The 17,126-nt window shown below is 36.1% G+C and overlaps 1 protein-coding gene and 1 long non-coding RNA gene across 16 annotated transcripts in view; one reads left to right on the forward strand and one right to left on the reverse strand.

The window, feature by feature from the left end:
* Positions 1 to 17,126, forward strand: part of LOC143028323 (uncharacterized) — a 104,542-nt gene that overhangs the window by 50,129 nt on the left and 37,287 nt on the right. The gene's annotated exons all lie outside the window — the stretch shown is intronic.
* Positions 1 to 17,126, reverse strand: part of LanA (laminin subunit alpha) — a 290,394-nt gene that overhangs the window by 36,567 nt on the left and 236,701 nt on the right. For 11 of the 14 annotated variants that reach the window (XM_076190221.1, XM_076190217.1, XM_076190223.1 and 8 more), the window contains 7 exons: positions 14,584 to 14,739; positions 14,172 to 14,396; positions 11,349 to 11,568; positions 9,995 to 10,094; positions 9,614 to 9,858; positions 8,988 to 9,230; positions 7,352 to 7,459 (listed from right to left, as the gene is read on the reverse strand). In XM_076190221.1, the coding sequence (XP_076046336.1) occupies positions 7,352 to 7,459; positions 8,988 to 9,230; positions 9,614 to 9,858; positions 9,995 to 10,094; positions 11,349 to 11,568; positions 14,172 to 14,396; positions 14,584 to 14,739 (1,297 nt within the window). The remainder of the gene's footprint in view (positions 1 to 7,351; positions 7,460 to 8,987; positions 9,231 to 9,613; positions 9,859 to 9,994; positions 10,095 to 11,348; positions 11,569 to 14,171; positions 14,397 to 14,583; positions 14,740 to 17,126) is intronic. The other 3 variants (XM_076190220.1, XM_076190219.1, XM_076190218.1) reach the window with 1 other exon arrangement.

The raw sequence follows: 17,126 nt of genomic DNA on the forward strand, positions 1-17,126 counted from the left end.
GAAGAAAAGAACAGACATTGGACAATGAGAGAACATACATAGAACAGTGTCAAAGTGTACAAAATCTGCCCATTTTTGTTTAAAAAATGCCATCGAAGTCAATGTACAGTAGTCACATACCCTTCAAACTTTGTAATTTTGGATCTAGACAAGGCAATGTGACACCACTCATTTGCCCCATGTCCTTGTCAATGGAAATATTTTGTACACTTACTTTTTAACATACAAAACACACACACATACACATACATTTTATATATAAAAGTGATGAAAGCTGAAAAGGAACCCTATTTAAATGGTTGTCACAAGGAGTGTTTGATAAAGGGAGGAACAGTTATAGTGAACTGGCTAGTGTTGGGTATGGAGCATCACTGAAAAACTGGCACCACTTGGGAATGGAACTCAGACCTCCCACTGTATGGGTAGATATGCTTACCAATTATGCCAGGGTTGCCTCTAGTGACCACTCACATATCTCCCCTCACTAGGCCTCTGCCATTCCAGAAATGTGCATTGCTTTAGGATCCTACTCACTGCACCATGTTGAGTAGGGAGTGTCACTGAAAAGCTGGCACCACCTAGGAATCAAACCCGAGACCTCCCACTGTACAGGTAGGTGTGCTTACCAATTATATCACTGTCACCTCTAGTGACCACTTGCACAGCTAGTGATATTGTTCTATGGGTGTCTAAGAGAAGGGACTGTGACAGAGAACTACAGTACTGCTTGTATAGTTTCACTTTAAAAAGGAAAAGCAGACAAATATGAATGCAAAAGTTTTAACGGGATCAGTTTATTGATGAAGGTGGAAAAAGAAGTCACGGGTCTAGTTCCATGTTTTTGAGTTTATTCCTGACTGGTTTTCCTCTATGCTTCTTCAGAGGAATGTGACCCTGGGGTGAAACTGGCAGTATACATTGGAAGAATAGGGTTGCATTACCTCCTTGGAGGTGGGCTCCATTTGTTGTTTTTATCACAGTATACAATAACTTACAATTTTTGTAATGTAGTTATTTAAATTTTTTTGTAGATGTCAGATACAGCTCTGGTGTGTATTTACCTATTTGTATTTTACGGGAAGGGGAGCTATGCTCGTCGTGTCCCGTCTTCATATCTCATTTTATCTAAACTATTTTTAAATTCATGTATTGTTTTTGCACACACCACTTTCTCATCTAACTTGTTCCAACTGTCTATTACTCTGTGAGGAAAGCTGTTCTTTTTCAGATCTCTTCTATAGCTGTCTTTCTTGATTTTTTTTCCGTGTCCTCTTGTATTTCTATCATCCCATTTTATCAGATTCTCTCTATCAATAATTTCTATGCCTTTCATGATTCTGTAAATAGCTATCAAATCTCCTCTCTCTCTTCTTTGCTCTAGTGTCTGTAGTTCAAGTTTTGCTAGTCTCTCTTCATATGATAGTTTTGAGAGTGTTGGTGCCAATTTTGTAATTGCTCTTTGTATTCTTTCAAGTTTTTTTATACATTTTTTTGTACTTGGTGACCACAACATTGCCACATATTCCAATCTTGGTCTTATCAGAGTGGTTAGAATTTTTTTCACCGTTTCTTCATCCAGGTATGTAAATGCCACTTTGATTGTTCTTATTAAATTATAAGTTTCTCCAAAAATCTTATTTATATGTTTCTCAGGTGACATATTATTCATAACAATGACTCCCAGGTCCTTCTCATTTTCTACTTTTTTTATTTCTTCTCCCAATTTATATGATCCTGTTATTCTGTTTTTGCTATTTCCAAATTCCATTATACTACACTTTTTAGTGTTGAACTCCATCTCCCACTTCCTACTCCATTCCCATACTTTATTTAGATCAATCTGTAGTGACTCACAATCTTCTTCCATGTTCACTTTTTTTAATAGTTTTGAATCATCTGCAAAGTAGCTCATATAACTTTCAATTTCTTCATCCATATCATTAATATATATAGCAAACATTATTGGGGCCAGAACTGTACCTTGTGGAACACCGCTTATTACTTCATCCCATTTTGAGTGTTTGTCTCTTATCACTACTCTCATTTTTCTTCCTTGCAAAAAGTCTTCCATCCATTTAAGCAGTTTGCCCTGTATTCCTCCTTCAGTTTCTAATTTCTTAAGCAACTTCTTATGTGGTACTTTGTCAAAAGCTTTTTTTAGGTCTAGAAATGCACAATCAGCCCAGCCATCTCTTTTTGTATTATATCTATTAGCCTTGAATAGAAACATATTAAATTGGTGATGCATGATTGTCCTTGCCTGAATCCAAATTGCCTTGGATTTAGCATGCTGTTTTTTTCTAAATATTTTACCCATTTACTTTTGATAATTCTTTCCCAAATTTTTCTATTGTACTTGTTAAAGAGACTGGTCTATAGTTGGTAGGGTCTTCTTTATTTCCCCCTTTATATATAGGTACTATATTTGCTTTTTTCCAATCATCTGGAACTTTTCCTTCTTTCAAGGAACTATTTATTATGCTATGTATTATGTCTGCCAGTTCATTCCTGCATTCTTTCAAAATCCAGTTTGCTATTTTATCTGGTCCAAGCGATTTTCTGACATCAAGATTACTCAAGTGTTTCATTATTTCATTCTTTGTTACTTCTATTTCTTTCATAGGAGGGACTTTCTCTTTCCATTCAATCTCTTCAGGTTGTATGTTCTCCCTTGTAAACACTGATTTAAAATGTTTGTTCATAATTTCCACCATTTCTATTTCCTCTGTGTATTCAACTCCTTGTCTTAATTTCTCCAAATCTTGTTTGTTTTTCAGTTTGTTGTTTACAAATCTGTAAAATAGTTTTGGTTGATCTTTACATTTTTCTATGACATCTTTTTCATATTTTCTCTTCTCCTCTCTGCACGCTTGTACCGTACATATTCATTTCTATAACAAGTATATATTTTCCATTTTTCAGGTCTTTTGCATTTCTTCTATTTGGTCCAAGCTTTGTCTCTTTTGTCTTTTAACTCCCTACAACTTTTGTTGTACCAGCGCTTTACATATTCTATTTCTTGTTTTTGTCTTGGGACATACTTTTCCACTCCTTTTTTATAAATTTTTGTCAAAATATTCCATTTCTCTTCCAGTGTTGTTTCTTCTTTATATATTTCTTCCCAGTTTTCTTTTTGAAAGAATTCTCTTATTTTATCAAAGTTTGTTTTTTCATACATCATTCTTCCTTTTCTATATTGTTCATTTCTTTTCATGTATTTCTCCTCATTTAGTTCCAGTTCAATCAATATGTGGTCACTTTTACTTATTGGTGTTTATAAATTCAATCTTTTCCACTATTCTAGGTTCAGATGCAATTATTAAGTCTAGTCTTTATGGTTCTTCTTCATTTCTAAACCTAGTGTTCTCCTGTATCCACTGTGTGATTGTATGTTCAATAATCATCTCAAGTAGAACATTTCCCCATGAGCCGTCTCCACCCTTTACTGTCATCTCTTCCCAGCAGACTTCTTTGCAATTAAAGTCACCCATCATAACTATTCTTCCTCCATCTTTCATTATTTTATTTAATGTTATCCTTGTGTCCTCTAAAATACTTTTATGTTCACTCTCTTCCCACAAGGCTGTTTTTGGAGGCACATAGTTTATCACAAACTTTCTGCTCTTCTTATCTCTGTCTTCCACTTCGATCATAATCATCTCTACTGTATTCTTTCCATATGTGACACACCTCACATTTATATCCTTCTTAGTCAGGAACATAACTCCAACCCCTTGCTTTGTCTCTCTGTTTCTAATCCTATAATTATATGCATCATGTCCTATACTGTTGGGTGGTAGTGGACCTTTTAATTTTGTTTCTACAATTCCCATTATGTCCGGTTCTTTTTCCTTCAGATAATCATTCACCTCATTCAATCCTGTTATTAATCCATCTATATTTGTGTAAGACACTCTTAGTTTTCTGTCACTTCCATTGTATTTTCTGTTTCCCTTTTGTTTTTCTCTAGTATGTTGTATTTCCTTACTTTCATATTCACTACTCTCCAATAGAACTTCTCTTTTTCTGACTGTTCTCATCTCGTTTTTTTCCTTAGCTTCATGTCTTTTCATTTTTCCTCCTCTCTTTCCTCTTTATTCATTTCTCTTTTTATCCATACCTTTTTATATTGTTCACTTGCTGCTAGTTTCCCTGTTTTTGTTAAGATATTCTCTGCCGTCGTTTGTGACCTGAATTTAATCTTAATTGGTCTGGTCTTATCTGTACTATACTTTCCGAGCCTAAACATCTCTTCAATTTGTTTCATGAATTCTGGTTCATCTTCCTGAACTAATTCTAGAAAACTGCTTACTTTTTCTTTTTCCTCATTGATTCTTGTAGTTCTATCTAGGTTATGTTTCTCTTCCATTCCTAATATAATTATACATTTCTTTTTATCTGCTAAGTCTCTTACTATATTCTCCTTCTGTCTCATCACTTTGATAACTGAGTCTTCAGTTTGTTCTTTCATTTGCTGTTTAATTATGTCAGTAAATGCAACTTTACTGTTTTCCTGGATTTTTTTCCAACCCTGTGCTTCTTTTGCTATGGCCTCTTTGTTGTCTTTATTATTCCTCTTTAATTCTTCATTCTCCTCTTTTACTTCTTTTAACTGTCTTTTTAATTCTTCTATTTCATTAGTTAAATTTTTGTTCGCCTTCTCTAGTTCTTCCAATTTTTCAACTCTTTGCGCAATTTTGGCTACGTTACCGAACCTGTTTTCCCAATGTTCGGTCATCTTATCAAGTTTCTCCTCTAGTCTTGCCAATCGGGGGAGGTTGGTATCCCCCCACCCTCTTTAAATCCTTGGAAACTACTATCATCACCTTCCACTGTGCTGCTCTTATCTATACTTCTAATCTTTACATTTTTGTTGATCCCGTCATCACCAAAATCATTATTGTCAGTCCGCCTCTTATTTACAAGACGCCTGGCCTCCTGGACCATGTCCCTCTCTTCCTCATTTCCCTCAATAATCCCTTCCCTTCTCCTTCCCTATCACTCCCCCACTACTCCATGAGCACTCCCCTTCCCTATAAATACAATAAGGCACTTCCTGGACGTTGAGATCCATGTACATTTTCCTTTTCCTTCGGTACACCAATTCTCGCTGTCCATTCGACGAAAGTGTGTGTGTGTATTTACCTAGTTTTACCTAGTTGTATTTTGCGGGAAGGGGAGCTATGCTCGTGGTGTCCCGCCATTGTATCTCGCAGTGTCTAGTTTGCTTTTAAACTCATGAATGGTTTTTGTGCATACTATTTCATTATCCAGTTTGTTCCAAGTGTCCAAAACTCTGTGGAAAACTGTTTTTCTTCAGTTCTCTACTATAGCTATATTTTTTTATTTTCTTTCCATGTCCTCTTGTGTTTCTCTTGTCCCAGTAAAGTAAGTCCTCTCTATCAAGTATCTCTTTGCCTTTCATGATTCTGTAGATGGTCAATAGGTCACCTCTCTTCTTTGCTCCAGTGTCGGTAACTCCAGTTTAGCCAATCTCTCCTCATGTGTGTGTATATAGATATATATATATATATATATATACAGTATATATATATACATGTGTATATATATATATACATGTGTATGTATATATATATATACAGACGCTCCTCTACTTACGTTCATTCGTTTTACGTTTTTTCGATTTTACGTTTGAACCGACTGTAAAAAAAATGGTAATATTTTTTTTTTAGTGAATTTTTTATTTTAGCGCACTCTCCATAGTTCAAACAATACTTATGCATGACGCTGCGTCCATTGTTTACATGATACAAACGACAGACTGAACGTGCCTTGCCTCCTCCTCCCCCACCATCTCAATTTATGTTGCTTGAATTTAATTTATTTGAAATTAATGTTACAGTAAACTCGCGCCTATCCGAACGCGTTTTAACCAAATAATCGCATTAACCGAATATTTTCTCAATACGGTAGCCATCGCTTCAACCGAATGTATTTGGATCTCAACCGAACATTCAAACACCCCGCCGCCTCTTCCGCCACCCGCAAGCTTCACTAAGTGCTCACACGGTGGCAGCACACTCCATGTTTACACCTAATCGGCTGTTTATACTCTATAGAATATGTTTATGAACTAGCTATTATAAGCATTTACATGTGTATGTTAAGTTTACAGGTACGAATATTGCATACGACATTACCGCATAAAACTCTACGGGAATGAAACATACAAAGTTGGATTAACCGAACATTTCGGTTAATCGGACATTTCTAATCCCCCTTGGAGTTCGGATAAGTGGAAGTTTACTGTATTTTACAATGTTATGTGTATAATTAATGATTTAGGGGTGTTTTATAAGATACGGTAATAGAATTTACGGATGTATAGTACAGTAACAACTTACGTTCATTTTCAACTTACATTCAGCCGTTCGGAACGCAACTAAAACGTAAGTTGAGGAGCGTCTGTATATATATATATATATATATATATATATATATATATAAATGTATGTATATATATATGTATATATAAGTATATATATATGTATATATATATATATGTATATATATATATATATGTGTAAAAACTGATGCAGCCTGAAGGAATTTCTCCTTGTTTTCTTTACTAATGAGTGGATGAGGGGGGAGGGTTGCCATTTAATGAAGGAGTAGGGGTAAATCAACTTTGACTGTTGGGTCCTGCTGTGGAGGTGCTGTGTCCTGCAGCAGTTTCTGACCCAAGCAGTGAGTGAGGATTAGGGATGGGCCTTCATCCATAAGGAACTAAGATAAGAGGGAAACAAATGGATGGTGGATAGGTGTAGAATGGGTGAAAAGTGGGCATAATCCTTGGTTGCCCACTTCCTTTATAATTGGGAAGAGGCTCTTTATTATTTTTGCTATATAGTATTGTGATTGAGAAGTATTGAAAGAACACAAAACCATACACAATCATTCATACAATAATAAAGAAAATTCTTAGGACATTGTACAGGATCAACATAGAAACAGTTATGTAGAGAATGCAGTAATAAGATGTATGAAAAATGAACTTTGATACATACAGCTTTCTTAGAAAAACTCATTCAAAGATGACAATGCACTCTATACACCACAGTGGTGTACAAGAGCAATAATACAAGACCATGCTGGCTGTTATATGTTTACTTCACAATTTGGACATTTCAGAAAACTGACTTTCAAGATACTTTCCTTATGTCAGTACTTGACATTGAAATATCTTTTTTTAGTTCCAATGTTTTATTTCAATTAGTCTTCTATAGGTGTTATATTTTTGCTACTCTTTGAAGTATTAAAAAAGTAGTAAAAAATAAATGAGTAAATAGATAAATAAATAAAAGCACATGTTTAGACTATGCCTACTCACCAAAGCGAAGTGATGGTTCAGCATCATTGTCTGGATCCTTTCTGGGGTTGACTGGAAGGGCACAAGTATCAGCTGGGGGCCCAAAGGAGCTCTTCAAAATACTCTCCTCTGTAATAAAGCAAAAAAAGAAAAAAGAGTGATGTAAGTATTGGGTAATGCCATGAAAAAAGGGGGCTTTCACTCATTGTGGTCATTATACTTTTTTAGATTTTGTTCAAAATAATACCAATTTGTTGGAGGGGCAGACTCCTTTACTGGCATATACCCCATTTGGTTTAATTGGTATGTCCCTCTCCCAAATGGGCCAAAAATTCTATACACACACTTATTTCCTAAAAAATCTAGTGGAAATTAATGTATTTTTCAGGTATTGTCATGAAACAGAAGTGCATTGGGTGCCAATTTCAAATACAATATTTTTTTCCAAACAGAAAAAATGCATCCACATTCAGTTCACAATAATGTATCAAGAAAAAATATGGACAAATAACAAGCATCTGCAAGTGGTGGTCCTACAAAATGAGTGTCAGAAAGAATCACCTCCTTGCCACTCATCTTCAAAACCCTTCAAGATCTATCTCTCTTTATGAATTTCAACTGTATTTTCTCTATATTTTCACATATGAGGTGACAATGGCAACTGCTACCCTCCCCCTAAGCCAATGACATAGAAACTGTTCCACACTAATACAATACAGACAACATTCAAAAGTTTCTTCCTAGAGAATATGGGAGACTCAAGGACTGTTCCCTGCCACTGTGGTTCTGTGAATTTCCAGTTGATGAATCTCAAGGCAATAATTATCTTTGCTATAGAAAAAAGTGGTCTTGACAGATAGATGTTTGAGAGAACCAACTCTCTTTAAAACTTGTGAACAGCCTCATGTCTGTGGAAGTGCAGCTCTGAAAGACTGACTTAGTCTCCAGATTAAGCCTGAGATTTCTATCTATCAACTTTAACTGTATTTCTTCTACCTAAAAGGATAGCTGACAACTAGTGACTGCTTCCCTCTTACTATTATAATCCAATGACATAGAAACTTCCCACTAATATAACATAGACAATAGTCCAAAGTTTCTTTCCAGAGAGATTTACAGGAGGGCCTTGGGAGAACTACCATCTACTGTGGGGCTGTGGGTTTCCAATCAGAGAAACTCAAGACTACAATTATTATCATTTAAAAGCATATGTATTCTCATTAGCATCTATCAGTTTAAAAAGTACTCTATTTTCACAGGAACAATGAAGCACTTGAAAGAAAGATGCAACCAAAACTGTAACTAATGCCATAAGCTCGTGAATGATGTACATACATACATATACCAAAGGCTTTTTCCCCCTTACAAGGGAGGTAGCCAAAAAACAAAGGTATAAAAACCATTCCCACCCATTCCATCCCCAACATACTCCACTCCCATCTACCCCACTCCCTCCCTCTCATCTCGGCACCTCCTGGATGATGGGTCATCCCTGCATCCTGCCCACTGCCCTGGGTCAGAAGCAGTGTAGCAAGACAACACATCCACAGCAAGGCTGCTTCATTAAATCGGTGACCCCCCCATCTCCATCCCCTCATGAATGATGTAACAATGTAAAATTTCCATGAACTCTACTAAATACGTTTCTCAATCCTACCTGTTGTATAATATGTGGTAGTTGTTACTGGGGATTGGGTGGTAGTAGGGGTGGTGGTAGTGGTGGTAGTAGAAGTGGTGGTAGTGGTGGTGGGCTGAGTAACTGGATGTGTAAATATATGGGGAGGTTGGGTAGGTGGTTGTCTTGGAGGTAAAGTTGGTGGGCGAAGTGGCCACTGTCCACTTTCTTGTTCTTCTTTCCCTTCATGGGTGATGATTATTCCTTCATGGCTTGTGTCCTCTCCTGGTTGATATTCATGTTTGAAGGCCGATGATACATGGGTAGCAATGGTAACACGTTGAGTAAATGGTAAGAAGCAAGTTAGAAATACCAGCAAGAAAACTAATCTATATATATAAAAAAAAAGAGCCAAACAATATCCCTCTACCTCCCCTTTAGAAAAAATAAAGGCCAGCAAAATTCCTGACACACTACAAAGCCTTATAAGCCAACTTCTATAAAAAGAAAAGTTAGCCAAACTCACAAATCAAAATTAACACTAGCATTAGAAAAAATAAAAATTTATTAAGCAATGGTACCAAAACTAAACAAACAGCAAATCATCAAGCAAAAAAAGCACTAGTATCCTCAGCAAGCCCAAATCCTTAAGTTGCTGTAATACTCACCTATACCTGACCCCTCATACAAATGGGAAGATGGGTCAGCAAGTGGGCATGACTGCAGGACAGCACCCAGAGATTCTTCAGTATCTGCAAAGTTTACTATTCTACCATTGATAGTAGCATCAGCAATACAACCAATGAAGTTGGTGTCAATGGCAGAAGCACTGGCATCAATACGGTAAAATTCTGAAACTCCTCCAAAGAAAACTGGACCATTGAATTCTCCTGCTGGAATTGATGTGTCCACCCTGAAAAAAAATGCCAGGTATGACCAAAATGGTATTCAAAGTACTTTAAGTACTAATATTGAAATACAAATATATCATAACTCTATTGTGTATATAAACAATATATTTCAATCAAAATGAAAAAGGTTGATCATACTGATAAGTTTCGACATCATCAATGTCAATATGCATAACTGTATCTTCTCGTGTTGCTACGACGACATGCCACTCGCTGTCATTGTACTTGTTGAACAAACCTGCAAAAGGAATATCCACTAAATTTGTTAAAAACAATTGTTGGTTACCATTTATTTCACTGTCCTAGTGTTCCCTTGAAAGAGGCTCACATCCCATAGGAAACCAACCATAGCCATTGGTTCGGCCCATAAGTCACTCAGTGAAGAGAATTTGTACTGATGTCTAGAAAGAGTGAATGTAGACAGTGTAGTATAATGTGCTCTGCATCTTCTCTGTGGTGGTTGCATTTGAGACAAATGATGTCTGTTGCTAGGCTGGGTTTATGTTGAGTGATGTCAGTGCAATTCTTGCATACCATGGAAGTGATTTCTCTGCTAGGTTGATTTTTTTGGGAGTTTAGTGAAATATGAAATTTGGTAGTCTATTGCAGAGTGCTTGTTTTGTGATCTAAGTATGTATTTTTTATGTATGCACTGCTTTTTTGTGTGGGGATTAATCCAATCTATCTTTTACCTCTGGTCTCTCTTGCAGAAGGCTTATTGCCTTCATGTAATAGGCAACAGCCTCTGGGCAGGACTATAAGTCACTCAAGGAAGATATATTGTGTTGTTGTCTAGGAATTGTTAGTCTGGGTTATTGTAGTATGAAGTATTCTGTCATCTGTGTGATGGCTGCATCTGAGGCAGTTTGAATCCATGGCCAGGCCTAGTCTGTGTTGGTACTGTTTCAATGCTGGATGGTGTCCTGAGCACAGGTATATCAGTGTGGTTCTTATCAAGGATATAGACTAAGTTGGAACTGTTCATGGATTTGAGGCTAGGTATGATAAGTAGATGTGATCCAATGAACATTGCTCTTTTCTTGTATACTACTCTTAGGTATATACACCAGTGCTGCATATTTCAATATATGGTATATCAGATATTTTATTATTTTTTTCAACATCTTTTTGTCTGTTTAGTTAAAAAGCATTTCTATCTGTATTTACTTAAGTAAAATAGATTACCAACTAAAATGGTATGAGCTTAAATTATACAAGCATGAGTGATAAATTATGAAAAAGTAGGGTTTTATTAGGCAGTATACTATGATAATAGCATCTATCCTGTAAAATGGTGTGGAAAATACAATAAGTCAATTTACTCTATCATCCCAGTCAAGACAAGCATAGTAAAGCAAGAATAACTTAAAAAAAAAAATGTATTTTGAAAAAAATAATGCAATTCCATATGTATACCTTTTTAGAGTTAATGAGGAAATTATTATTATCATTATTATTATTTCTAATAAAAAAAAAAATTGGCAGGCATTACCTGTGTTGATTTCTCCTGCTGGGGCAGCTCTGAGTATAAGAGACCCTTCAGCTATGGAAAGAGACACATGGTTGGACTGGTCTACATTAGATGCATAGAAGATAAGACCATTTGGTTCACTTGTCTTGAATTTGAAGACCAACTGAAGTCCAGATCCTATGGGTCTTTGTAGTCTTATGAAGCCTGGATTTGTCTTCTCAAAGGATACTAGGCTGGCAATCTGGGAAAATAAGTGAGGCTTTATGTAATAAAAAGATGAAGAATATAAAATGATAAATTCATTAAAGAAAGATAATGTGCTCCATCAATCAATCAACAAATTTGAAAGACTCCTGTAGAAGACCCACAGACTCAAAGTCCTTAGCCACTGCCACTGGGTTGGCCCATAGGTCACTTAGAGACTATTTTTATCTGTATTAAATTAGTATTGGACAATTTGAAATAATATATTCTACATGTTCTAGTGTATGTGGTAAATGAATCTGGGGCAAATGATGTCCGTTACCAGACCAATTTTGTGTTAGAATCATTCTTGTGCCAAGTAGTGATCTGAGTGTAAATAGGTTACAGTGGTTCTAGCATGTCTTAAAAAAATATATATATATATATATATATATATATATATATATATATATATATATATATATATATATATATATATATATATATATACATATATATATCCTGGTAGCCATGGGAGTCCTGCAAAAATGTCTTAGGACAACAAATTGATTGATTGAATAAACTACCTTCCCACAACTGTCTCACTAATCTGTAATTTATCCCTTGTCATCACCCCATGTGCTCTCCCACTTCCCTCACTTCTACTCACTTGTCACCTGGGAGGATTAAAGCATGCTTTCTCCATATAACTTTGAACTTGTAACTAAAACTAAACTAAAGCTAAGGTAAATACAGAGCTCAAATTTGGTTTACATACATAATTAAATTTCTTCTTTCAGACCATAATCTATCTATATACCAGTGGCTTCATCCCCTTTACAAGAGATGTAGCCAGTCAAGGCACACCCCATTCCACTCCCATCCACCACACTCATTACCCTCTCATCTTAGCTCCTTGTGGAGCAAGATATAGTACATCCACAGCAGGGCCTCTTCACTTACACAGTATCCCTCCCTCCTTGTCCCCTCATATGGATAATAAAGAAAACGGAGAGAAATTCCTTCAAGCTGCGCCAACATATCATCCATACACGACCATTCTCCATTCTATTTCGCCCCTATGCCCTGCTTTCTCCCATCCCTGATCAACAGACATTCTCCTCCTGCTCAAAGCCCAAGCCCACTTCACCCCACCTATCCATACTATCCTCAGTTATCCCCTGAAGTTCACTCCATCCACCTATGCTTTCCACACTCTTTTTGCTAACCTTTCTTCACTCAATATTTCCATGTGTCAAAACTATCCCAATAATCTTACATCAACCCTATCTGCCAGCTCCCTATCTACCTTAACTCTCCTCCTCACCTCCTTATTTCTCATTTTATCCAATCTTGTAACTCCTACCATACTTCATCTCAAACACATCTAAACTTCTCCTTTCTGCCTCTCTTAAATTCCAAGTCTCCACCCCATACAGTGTCATAGGCACAATCATCCCTCCTCTGACCTTGCCACAAGTAGTGTCCTCTGCAAACAAAACTGGCTCACCTCTCACTTCTCTCCACTATCTCTAACCAATATCCAGTCCCTTACCCATCACCCTAGCATTTATTTCCCATACCACCCCATCCATGTACACATTGAATAGCCATGGCCACATGACACAGCCCTGACAAAGTTTCACCTTTACTTCAAACCACTTGCTCTATTTCCAATCTTCACATAAACTATACTACTCTCATAAAAAACTCTTAACTGCCCTTAAATTTCTCCAATCCCATATATCTGCAATACCTCCCACAATGCCTTCCTGTCTACCCTGTCATAAACCTACTCAAATCCATAAAGGCCCAAAAAACATCCTTACCTCTTGCCAAAGCCTTTTCTCAAATCTGCCTTCCTTCTTTTCCTCTCTTAATCCTCTCGGTTAAAAGCCCCCCTAAAAGCCTTCCCAATTACACTCAACAAACTGATCCCTCTTAAACTACTACAATCACATTTGTCCCCTTTTCCTTTGTAAAGCAGAACTATACAGGCATTTCTCCATTCTTCTAGAACTATACCCTCTTTTAGACACATATTAAACAACCTCACTAGTCAGTCTATTATATATGTACTCCCTTTTAAAAACTAAGGAAACTAAGGCACATCTTAACCTCAAAATTCATTCACATGCAAAATTCAATGCATTCTCCTGGATTATAACAGAAAAAATTCTTTATGGGTGGTAAAAATAATTGTGCATCAGGGTGGTGTTGATAAAGCCCAATGTCACAGCCAAAGAGTTAATTAATTCCCATGAATTCATGATACTTTTCCATTCTGAACCATCTACTTTAGTTTTATCTACTCCTTTTATCCACCTGAACATTGCAATCATGTAATTTTGTTTATATTTGTATGTCAGTCCTTGTTCTTCATACCACTTATGTTTATTTGGAGTAAATTTGTGTTTGGCTTGTACTGGACATTTGTTGTAAGACTGTGTGTCCTGGCTACCTCCTTTATATGGGGAAAGAGACTTATTAGTATATAAATAGACTGAATATACAATGGTGAATACATAATAGTTGAGTTTGAAACTTAGTATCCTTATCTAGTTAAGCATACTCCCCTGAATTTCTAAAGAACTAAAAAAAAAAAAAATGTTTTCAGTATATTAAAAGGCCATATTCCTCTTATAGGATATGTAACTTTACCTTTACTGGACATCCTGGAACAATTCCAACAGACTCCTTATTTTTGGATAAGTCAACAGCAATTGAGGAAAGAGTTACATGATCGATACATCCTTCAAAGTCTTCATTTGTAACTTCAGCTATATCATGTTCTTGTGGGAAACCACCAAAGTACATGATATCAGGTATTTTGCTGAATAGTAATGCAGGTCCTGGTGAGGCACCTGATACAGTTTCTGAATCTACCTGAAGGTGGGAAGAAAGATTTGAAATGAGTTAGACATTAATATTTGTTCACTAGTTTAAGATCGGTAAATAGGTTTCAGAACATATAGTTTTATGCTGAATTCAGTGAATGCATACAATAATATATACTAATGAAATGGCACAAAATTATTTACTATCACAAACTTCCTGTTCATTTCTTCAGTACCTTTAAGATTCCTTCACGATTCTGCCTTGCAGCTTCAACTCTATGCCATTCCCCATCATTGTATTTCTTTTCTGTTATGAAAGTAGCAATACCAGATCCAAGATTGTACTGGAACATGAGGCGACCTCCACGTATTTCCAAAGCCATGAATGAGTACTATGTAGAAGATGAAAGTATATCATTAGACATTATCATGGAATCACTTTTACCTATCATAAAAATGTTAGGCTGACATTTTTCACTTCTATACTCTTAAAAGGTAGGGACTATTTATGATATTAAAAGAATAGAATGTTCAAAGTGTCAAAGAAACCAGCAAAAGTGTTGGTCTTTATATCATAGGTAAGGTACAGATTCAACTAGAATACAAACTCAAATCTGGTAAGTTTATAATATGCTGAACACATTCTAGAAGATGAAAAAAAATTAGAAACAAATGGGCAATCACTTAACCTATTCGAATAATGACATCAATAATATCTGTTGCCTCAAGTTTTACTAACTAGAAAACTGCAGTCCTGCAGCTGTTGGTAAAGATCTTTGGGCTCTTCCACAGATCTCTATAGAAGGAAACTATGGGCTGATGTCTGTGTTATATTAGTGTATGTACTTAAGGGGATCGTCCATCAGAAAATCATGAAAATTTGTTAAAATATGAAATTCTGAAAATATTTCCTCTAAAAGTGTTGCTCATATGCTATCTCGTGGCTGAGTATGGAAGCTGTATCTTGATTTTTACTATCTAAAAAAAATATAATACAGTACCCCCCCACCCTACTGTGGCTGGGTCATGTGCACTGCGTACTGCATATTACGTTTTCTGTTGTTACATATATTTGCTAACAAAAGAAGCTGTGTATTTTGCACAATATTTATGCTTTTGTATGATAAATAATAGCATACGATATGGCAACAGGGACCTGACTGCATACCGTACAGTATGAATCGTCCATCAGAAAATCACGGGAAAAAAACAACTAAATTCTGAAAATATTTCCTCTAAAAGTGTTGCTCATTAGCTATCTCGTGACCGAGTATGGATGTTGTATCTTGATTTTTACTATCTAAAAAAAAAAACATATAATACAGTAAACCCCCCCCCTCCCCTTGAGTCAAGAAGCCGTTCCTGGCGAAAATTCCCACTGAGATGCGGGAATCCATCCTGTCAATATATCAAGACCTCACCTCTACAGAGCTTTTAGAGAAATGCCTCAAGGGAAGGACACAAAACCAAAATGAAAGCTTCCATGTAAAGATTTGGGCTTTGAGTTCAAAGAGGAAGTTTCCATCAGTAGCTAGAGTTCAATTCTGTGCTCAAGTTGCAGTTCTGAACCACATCTTTGGTTATGAACTTGCATATATGCCATCAGCAAGAGGGACAACAACCAGTGATGCCATAAAACAGCTTAGGATGGCAGATAAAGATCGTCTGTCGCCAAAGATGCATCGCGCCAAGAAAAGGAAAAGTGCACACTTGGAACCTGAGCAATATAACCCTGGTGGATACTAACTGGATTCATCATATAAAACTGTAATTAATCAAAAGCTGGCAACAAAGAGTAGGGTTGTGCCTATGATACCCTTTCAACACCATAACATCCTAAATAATGAAAGGGGACCAGTAACCATGAACAAAAAAACTATAACGCTCATTCCTGAAAAACTTGATTTTTGCACATTTAACTTGATTCATATCCAAAATGCCTTCACTGATTTTCAACTGCAAATCCTTTTCAGATTCAGCATAATTGGGAGAACATTTGGAGGCAGATTTATGTCCTTCCGTCAAGGACTAGTAGGATTCTTTCATATACACAATTTTTTTTTTTTTTTTTTTTTTCGTCAACTTACTTTGGATTTTTTTTTTTTTTCTCATAACAGACTGATCAGAACATCATAATTCTGCCTCTGTTTCTTCATCTATCTTAGCCCATTATAAAGACAAAAAATAATCAATATCCAGTCAAAGGTCTATCCTCTGAATCAATTTCAAATTTTCAAAAATTACCCCTCGGAAAAAAAAAAATCACAATAAAAAAAGTATAAGCATAAATGACTTGAAAGCTCGGTGGTATCTTCTCTGAGACAAGACAGTTACTAGAAAAAAATCTCGGCCACTTTCACCCCAAACTAAAAAAGTTCAATTTTCTAATGGACGATCCCCTTAATTGTAGTATACAGGAAAGGAGTGAAGTTCATGGAATCCTGTCTCTTTTTTCTCCAACTAGTATACCTAGTTTTGAATAGTCTAATGATTTAAACTTGGACTACAACATCTAAGCTATTCCAAGAACTGATATACCTATTAAGGAATTTTCTTGATTCCCTTCAAACATTTATTTTTCTTTCTTTAATTTGTTCCCAGGACAGCAAAACTGTTCATTTTCAAAATCTATCAATCCTTTCATTTCCATCAGGTGATGCAGGACTGTGGGGCTGACATTTGGTCACTGGACTGGGCCCAAGATCTTTCTATATCAACTTAAACTGTATGTCCTACACTTTTTCACACATGGAGAGCTGATAACTAGTGACTGCTCCCC

The sequence above is a fragment of the Oratosquilla oratoria genome, chromosome 9, assembly GCF_046742065.1.
Source record: "Oratosquilla oratoria isolate Oo_2021 chromosome 9, ASM4674206v1, whole genome shotgun sequence".
NCBI lineage: Eukaryota > Metazoa > Arthropoda > Malacostraca > Stomatopoda > Squillidae > Oratosquilla > Oratosquilla oratoria.